Source organism: Anastrepha ludens, chromosome 5 (assembly GCF_028408465.1).
Source record: "Anastrepha ludens isolate Willacy chromosome 5, idAnaLude1.1, whole genome shotgun sequence".
Taxonomy (NCBI): domain Eukaryota; kingdom Metazoa; phylum Arthropoda; class Insecta; order Diptera; family Tephritidae; genus Anastrepha; species Anastrepha ludens.
The window spans coordinates 106666467-106675730 of NC_071501.1; the positions used below are offsets into that span (position 1 = coordinate 106666467).

Consider the following 9264-nt stretch of genomic DNA (forward strand, 5'->3'; position numbering starts at 1 on the left):
ACACAGCCAAAAACCTAAAGTAGTAGCTGGTTTTTGATTAAAACACAAATTTGTAATTGTCATTTGAAATAAATCTCGCATTTCTAAATTTATTTTTGCTTTTTACGCAAATTTCATTTAAAACATCAGACATCATGGACTGCGGACAAGGATTTCCCTGCGATTGTTCGTAAGTAGTGTATTCTATATATTAAATTTCGGAAAATATCCACGCTAGTAAAAAATGAAATGGTTATGGCAACAGAGGGAGGCCAGTTTTTAAGTGCAAGTTTAATTCTACTTTTAAGGCTTAAACTCAGTTTAAAAAATTCACCGCAGTTAAACTAGCATCAGAGAAATAGGTGGTTGAATATGGAATTAATACTGGATACAAAAATGATGTAAATCGAGAGGAATTGCAAACTAAATATATTCCTTTTATCGGAATAACTCTGGAACCAGCAAAGATGTTTCCGGTTATAATGCGCAGATAACCTGTGGGGATAAATGTACCAAGACTTTTAGCAGCCGTGTTCAGATTAGATTTCGCAGACAAGAAAAAAGGAAAATAGCCATGTTTCATATAAATCAAAATATGGTACCCATAAATGGGGTGTGCATAAATAAAAGGAGTTTAAAATTAAAATAATATTAAATTGTACAACAGTTTTTCAGTAAGAGTTTGATTTCGCTTGAAGCTTTGGTTACTCTGCCAGGTAACAATTTTATAATATCCAGACACAAAACAGCTGATCTTTATTCACATTTTTGATGCTATAGTGAGAAAGAGTTGAGGCCGTGTGAAGAATGTACTTTTTGATATAATTTGTACAATCAAATTAGAAATATTGGGGTGTTAAAAACAGTTTAAACTCAGTGGAAAAATCAAAAGCCTGAAAAAGTAGTACGAGTTTACAAGAACTGTGAGGAGCTCAAGTGTGAAAACTTAAACTTTGATCATCTGCACGCCTTGTCAAGTAAAAGCGACCAAAGAATTTTTTTTTAATTGTAGCAGTAGTGGTATTTTATTTATTTTGTAATATTCATAACACAGTGAATATGATTTAATATTTCAGAATAAGTGGGACAGTAGAAAAATAAATATAAACATTTATGGCAATAATTTATAAGATTGTGTGCCATACAAATAGCAAAAACGTGGTAGCCAATTTAAGAAAATTCATTTACATTAAAGTCCTTGTATTTAACTCTATCAGACATACATTTGAATATTTTTTTAAAATATATTATACAAAATATTTGTTAAAAAATGTTGAACTGACTTCATACACATTTATTTCCCTTTAGTATTGTAATACTGAACACTTCGCTAATTTTCACATCACTAAAACCAATTTAGTACCGCCGTTGTCGAGATTGTTGTTGTTGTAGCAGCATAAACATTCCCCATACATATGTATACTGCGAATGCTGCTTAAGTGCCAGTCCTTGGCCGGATATATATCCAGGTCGTTCCGATTACGTAGAACCGACTGTTGTAGGAGCGTGAGATAGTGCTCATGGTTGGTTGTAGGTTCGGCCACTGTGAAAAAGAAACGTGAAAAATTATAAAAATATAAATTATTTTTAATAATAATAATTTAATATTATAAAATTATAAAATATTCATAATATTTTAATAACGATAAACTCTTGGAAGGCAATGGCGAATCTTTGAGTACATTTCCGGCGAGAAGAAGCTTCTCATTCTGTAGAAAGCTTTTAATTGAATGCTACAAATTGAAATATAATATTAAAGACTATGCCCGCCAAGTACATATATAAATACCAACGAGTACTTATGTAGTAACTTTTATCAGATAAAATATCAATTTTTATGTTAACAATTTAAATGTAGCTTCCATTCCTTGACTTTCGTTTAAATTTTTGACAGACAGCTTTAAAATTGGCTGAAAAAAGTTATATAGTATGTAATTTGTTTAGAATTAGTTTAGATGACTGACAACTGGTCCTAGGGTGTGTACGGCTAAAGTTTTACCTAAATCGAAAGAGCTGCAAGGTGTGAAGTATGACCTTAACATGTCGGTAATACAGTTCTTACTAGCCTTTTAAGTTTTTCAATCTAACTTGATCTCTTTCAGCATTCAGTCATAAGAAGCAAAATAACGACTGATTTAAATTTTAAATTTTTTTACTGTGGTTGAGATTGTCGAACATCAAATAAGAATAAAATTTCTAAACTGTACATCCGGTGCACTTCCTCAGTACCTTTTAAATTTATAATTTACCAACACCGTTTGAGCTGGCATTACTGAAACAATTTTTGTAATTATATAAATATCCTTTAAAGTATTTTAATAGACAGTTTACCCCACTTTTACACTCAAAAACAAAAAACAATATTTTATGTCATTGAAATTTTAATTAAACGTAAAGAAATATTAGAAAGCAAATTGAATTTTTGAACTCGTTGCTGTTATACTTAAGCAAAGCACAACAAGAAAAGCTTTTAGTTTGTCATTGTAAGCTTTGAAAAACATAAGCTGCGCATTGTGACACCTCTTTCACGCGTATACTAGCACCGCAGCCGGCATCCGCTCTTGTCACCTTGCGCGAAGGTCATTGAAAGCTTGTTCGCAACCAATACATACCGGTCCCATTAAAGAGAAGTTGCCAACCAGAGACGACGCTACGAATAAACGAAATACACACCTATGACGTTTACCCCATATGCCGGCAATACACATTATATCATAAGAAGTCTTCAACCGAATTAATTCTCATTTCCTGAGTAATCCTACTGCTGCCTCTGTCGTTACCACTGTGTCTTTGCCGGGGTGGTTCGTAATTAAGATCCACATACGTATTAGGTATAAAGCTCACTCGTTTTCGCTAATAGCTGGTGCCGGCAAAGTACTAGAAACGTTTGTACGATTGCAATTGCGAGTGCGTCTGCGACAACAACAATAAGGTAAAATAACAAGAGCTTTACAAAATACAAAAAAAGCATAGTGTGTTAAAATGGTGCTGTGGTCATGCTCCACGAAAACAACGGCGGTTGCTCGCTCCATCGCGTTGTTCGCTCAGCACTCAGTGTCAGTTGCTCCACAATCGCCGTTGGTGAATTTTGGTGCCAGAGTTCCGTCTCCGTTTGGATTACAATTCTTGTTAATTAAACGCTTTAAGTAAGTTCTGCAATTTTAAGAGCATATTTTTATTTTTGTAGTGCATTTTGAAATATGTTTAGAACAAATGAATTTGCAGTAAAGTGAAATTAAAAATGTAATTAATTTAGCAAAAGCAAAATAGGCTCGAAACATTAGTCATTAAATGGCGGAGAGTGCAGTTAGATAACAAATTACTCGTGCACGTAGACGTGTACAAATTTCTGATTTAATATTGAAAATAATTTTCCACATTTAATTAGAATAAATGTTTAGCAAGTAAGCTCTATTGTTGTAACAGAGGGCCAGTATTTGCAAATCGAATTGGAATTTCGTTTAATAGTGTAATATTTCCGCATTGTGTCGGTATGACCTTTACTTGCTACGTAGAGGTCATTTTGCAGCGAGAGTAAAACTTTCCATTCAAAGTGATAGAAATTGCTAAGCGAGCTGAGGCAATTCGATATCTACACTTTTGTAATTTATGTTTAGAAGTAATTATTAAAATGATTATGTATGTGATTACTTTGGTTGAATAGGATTATGAAATAACTTAACTTGAATACATACATACATAAGTATATTTAAATACAATAATAATTAAATATACTTACCGGGTATAGAAGAGTTCGCTTGAATAAATAAATAGACTCTTGAAGATAAACAATAGCGCCATCAACAATATAAGTAATAAATAAATATAGACAAAAGAAAATATTTTACAGTTTATTGATTATTTAAATCATTTATTCTCTCTCTTTCTCCTTTATTCTTTATCAAACAGATCAGATATGCCTATCAAGTCGATCTTCGCTCGTCAAATCTTCGATTCGCGTGGTAACCCCACCGTCGAGGTTGATTTGTGCACTGATTTGGGTCTCTTCCGTGCTGCCGTACCCTCAGGCGCCTCTACTGGCGTCCATGAGGCTCTTGAGTTGCGCGATAACGATAAGAACAGCTATCATGGCAAGGCTGTCACCAAAGCCGTCGATCATGTAAACAAAACTCTGGGACCTGAATTGTTGAAGGCCAATCTTGAGGTCACCGACCAGGAAGCCATTGATAATTTCATGCTGAAATTGGATGGTACTGAGAACAAATCGAAATTCGGTGCCAATGCCATTTTGGGTATTTCATTGGCTGTCTGCAAGGCTGGTGCCGCTAAGAAGGGAGTACCACTGTATCAGCACATTGCTGATTTAGCTGGCAACAAAGACATTATTTTGCCCGTACCTGCATTCAACGTAATCAACGGTGGTAGCCATGCTGGCAACAAATTGGCTATGCAGGAATTCATGATTTTGCCAACTGGCGCTACCAGCTTCACTGAGGCCATGAAAATCGGCTCTGAGGTGTACCACCACCTGAAGAAGGTCATCAAGGATAAGTTCGGTTTGGATGCCACCGCTGTAGGCGATGAGGGTGGTTTTGCACCTAACATCCAGTCAAACAAGGAAGCTTTGGTGTTGATTCAGGATGCTATTGCCAAGGGTGGATACACTGGCAAGGTGAGTTGAAAAGAAAACAAATTTTCAACACCTCAAAGTGAAAGATGCAATTTTTTTTTAATTCAAAATTGATCAAAACATTTTCTCTGCTCCCATCTACAGGTCGAGATCGGTATGGATGTTGCCGCTTCTGAATTCCACAAGGACGGTTTGTACGATTTGGACTTCAAGAACCCCAACAGCGACAAGTCACAATGGCTTTCGCCCGAAAAACTTACCAACTTATACCAGGAATTCATTAAGGACTTCCCCATTTCCTCCATTGAGGATCCCTTCGATCAGGATCACTGGGAAGCCTGGACCACCATTACTGCCAACACTCAAATCCAAATTGTCGGTGATGATTTGACCGTAACCAACCCTAAGCGCATTCAGACTGCCGTCGAAAAGAAGGCTTGCAACTGCTTGTTGTTGAAGGTCAACCAAATTGGTACCGTCACAGAATCAATCAAGGCTCATTTATTGGCCAAGAGCAACGGCTGGGGCACCATGGTGTCGCATCGTTCCGGTGAGACCGAAGATACTTTCATTGCCGATTTGGTTGTTGGTTTGTCGACTGGACAAATTAAGACTGGCGCTCCATGCCGTTCTGAACGTTTGGCTAAATACAATCAAATTCTTCGCATCGAAGAAGAGTTGGGAGCCAAGGCGAAATTCGCTGGTAAATCATTCAGAAAGCCACAGTAAATGTGTACTAATGTGTGGCGAGCAATGAATAATGATTCCAACATACAAGAAGAGAGAATATCCAGTGAACGTGGCGTATTAAGTTGATCTTAATTACTAGAATACAATACATGCAAACCTAGTACCTATGAAAATGTTTAGCCACCTATGTATTTACCATCAACAACAAATGTTAATTGAAATTTGTGCACTGAAATGACTTTGGTTCTCTTATTCTACTTTAAATACACATAATTTAAAAATTTTATTTAAATCGTATGCAGAACTATTACTTCTTAATTGTTCTTTTTATAATAAAACTACTTTAAATTATTATTCTTAATGATAATTTCGTTTCGGTAAAATAAAATAGCATAGACAAGGAATAAAAATTAAAAACCAAAAACACACAAACAGTTATTGTTTTCAATACTATGTATCTCTAAACGTACATATGCTATTATCGTGCAAAACATATTTAGCTGGTTTATACCCAGAGAATTGCAAAAATGTTAATACAAAATTAATAGAATTGTTGAGTATTAGTGCAGTAATGCAAAACGCACATTATAACGTCAGACCGATGTCTACGAGGGTGTCTGTATTTACATTACTATCTTGTCGTTTTATAAAAATGCGAGATTTTGGTGGGCAAAATATTAAGGGAAATAAAAACAATGCAAAATAATTGGTTTCGATTTTATGCTTGTTGCTCAATATGACAAAAATTCAATTGGAATTATTATTGAAATAAATGTTGGCATTAAAAAAAAACCAAATAACATACAAATGTATTTTTTATTATTTCTTAAATGTTTACTTGAAAGTCCTTGATCTTGATTCCGGAAGGTTGCTAGAATGGTTTTTTCCACTGTCGGTAGTTTTTGACATCATTAATTGTGAAGGTCACTTGCAAAAATTGGCGATTTGTTATTATTAAAAAAAGAAAGTATTCACACCTACACGCACTGATTTATTCCTACATATGTACGCATATGTATATATGTATACATATACACGCATGTATGCCTAACCCGGAGATGAAAACTTGAACCAATAAGAAAATATTCTGGTTCAGTACTAGAACTATTTCGTCAGCAACATATCTATGTATGTATATTTTCTAAAATAAAGAAGGGAAATAAATAAATAAATACAAATTAAATACATTAACCCTGAAACGCCTTCGCTATTTTTTGCAAACGAATAGACATCCTTTATTATTTTGATGATGACTTATTTCAAATCCTTATCAAAAGGATCGACGGATTCCAATGCATGCATTGGGAACAAGAACGTTAAACGTTGGAGACTGCAGTCCGTCACATATGTAATCACCAAAAATATAATCGACAAGCTACTAAGGTGCGAGGAAACGGGCAAATCATCTGTGGTTTCGTGGTGGGAAAAAATTCTCCGGTTGAAAAAGATGAACCTGAACGCAGGCAGTCAATCATAGACCTTATAATGAGGAAAAAGGAATGCCGCTTTGAAATAACTCAAAGGTGGGCTACGGTTCCAAACGCGGTGTAGTTTTTTAGTCTCCGGACATACCATTGCTGCGACGGCAGCTTTGATGATCCATTAGGCATTTTAAACCTCTCATCTGCAAAAAAAAAAATTACAAAATTAATGAAATTAATACAATTATGAATTGAAAATAGCAAGAAAGCGAAGTATTTAAATTATAAATATAAACGAACACCTCCCAAAAGCGGACACTTTTCAGCACATACCACAAATCCTCAAGAATTTTAAAAATTGTTTTCTATTTTACAGCGCCCGGCACTCGAAGTGTAACCAATTTTAGTTAAGAAAATTACTTTTATTCAATTCAGAGTAAAAAATGTGTGAAAATAATACAAAATTAAGAATCAATTTACATTTGCTCGATATGACCACCTTTTGTCTTGTCTATGGCCTTGAGAGGGTCCAGAAATGAATCGCTAGCTGTCCGAATGACTTGCAAGTATTTTGGCCTTGACTTTTGGCCATTTGACTTTTTTCAGCGCCTCGAGACTGGTGAATCTTTTAGTTCGGACCTTGTTCTCCAAAATGGTTCAAAGAGAATCCGTCGGATTCACGTCTGGTGAATTTGAAAGCCATTCTGTGGGCGTTATGAAATTCGGAACATTGTTTTATAGTCATTCTTGATTCACTCGAGCTTTGTGAGAGGGTGCCGAGTCCTCTTGAAACGTCCATGGTCTGCTACCGAAATGTTTTGCTACCCACGGCTTCAAAGCAACCTCCAAAATACTTTCCTGATAATAATTCACATTTACCTTGACGCAAGGCTCGATGAAAACGATTGGAAAGCGCCCATCTGCAGTAGCAGCGGCCCAAACCACTACCAGTGGCGGGTGCTGCGTCCTGGTGGCCAATCGATGAGTCGAATTCTCGTATGAACGGTCGGTCAAATAAACTCTATCGTTTTGGGAGTTTAAAAATTGCTCAGTTTGAGAAATTTTCTCGTCAGAAAACACAATGTTCGGGAATTGACCGCTCTCGCCCAAACGTAGCAGCTCCTTCGCTCTCTCAAGTCTGACTTGTTGCTGCTTTGGAGTGAGATCATGCGCCTTTTGGGCTTGACTCGTAGGGCGTGACTATGTGATCATTTTTCAATATGCGGCGTGTGCTACGGTCAGATATTTTCAGTTCTTTCGCCATTTGATTGACACTTCGTCGGGGATTTCGTTAAAGTCGCTTCTTCACTTTTTGAACCATTTCACGTGACGTTGCAGTCTTTTGATGGCCACCTCCAGCCAAATACAATGCAATCACACTTTTACGTTTAAAATCCATTACTGATTTTGTTTTTTTGTTTTATTGATTCATTGCTCGCGAACTAGTCACAGCTTTAAATACACCAGAAGTGCATCAGTTCACAACCAGTGAATTTTCCTACAGGGAACCAATACATATTTGTATAGACGAGTGTTTAAATGGCATAACTCGTGATGATATGTTCCTAAATATGTATGTCAAATTATTTTTTGATTTACTTGCTTAACACAACATTCAAAATACGAAACTGTGCGCTAACATTCATATATACATATGTATGTATTTTGATAATTTGAAAATTTGCATTGACTTGATTAAATTTGCTGTCTGACCTTGAAGAAGTTTATGTCTAATGTAAGAATAATACTTAATTTGCAATCTAAGACATCAATTAAGTCTATCTTTAAATTATAAATAGAAACTTTGTTGTTGTACTAAATATTATTTAACACTCCAGAGAAAGCTAAAACAGCCGAGTGTTGACATTAAAACAATCAATGCCGCTGCAAATAGAGGACATGTGAAGTGCTAATTGGTGTCGTGTGGATGATTTTTTTTCACACGCGGTAGATGCTGACATAATTAACCCACGTCCATCTGACTTTTCTGGACACAAAAATGACAGTGTGCATCAAATTGATGCGTATAAAAAAATACTAATATTCAATGAAATTTTTTTAATTTTTTACCTTATTTTTATGAATGATAAGGTTTGTTCATGTAAAAATTATCCAGTAACTTCTTGCCACTTCTTGGATAAGGCGCTGATACCCATGCCCATAGCCACTTGTAAATTACTTATGGACAGGGAAACCATCAAAAAGGTAAATACAATCTGGCAAAACCTCACAACATGCGAACTAAGCAGACAGACATGGCCGAACTGGAACAGCGGTCGATCGAAGATCTTGCTAAGATTCAACAGAGAATCTATAAGAAAAATGATAGGTGTATTAACTGGTCATTGTTTAATAGGCAGCCACGCTAGAAGGTTAGGACTCCCTTACTTCGATTTCTGTAGAAGCTGTCTTAATACAGAAGAAGAGGAAACAGTCAGACACCTTTTATGTGAGTGTGAAAGCCTAGCTATGAGAAGGCTGCGCACTCTCGATACAGCATTTCTAACCGATGTAGCGGATATAGCCCATCTAAAACTAACGAAGCTCTGCTCGTTTATTAAAGCAACCGGATGGTTTGAAAAG

General features: G+C 35.8%; 1 protein-coding gene across 1 annotated transcript; it reads left to right on the forward strand.

Moving 5' to 3' along the window:
- The first annotated feature begins 3007 nt into the window (after positions 1-3007).
- On the forward strand, positions 3008-5621 carry LOC128865131 (enolase). The gene is made up of 3 exons (XM_054105142.1): positions 3008-3125; positions 3889-4612; positions 4715-5621. Exons 2-3 carry the CDS (start codon positions 3896-3898, stop codon positions 5297-5299), a joined length of 1302 nt encoding a protein of 433 aa, XP_053961117.1. The 5' UTR covers positions 3008-3125; positions 3889-3895; the 3' UTR covers positions 5300-5621.
- The last annotated feature ends 3643 nt before the right edge of the window (positions 5622-9264 follow it).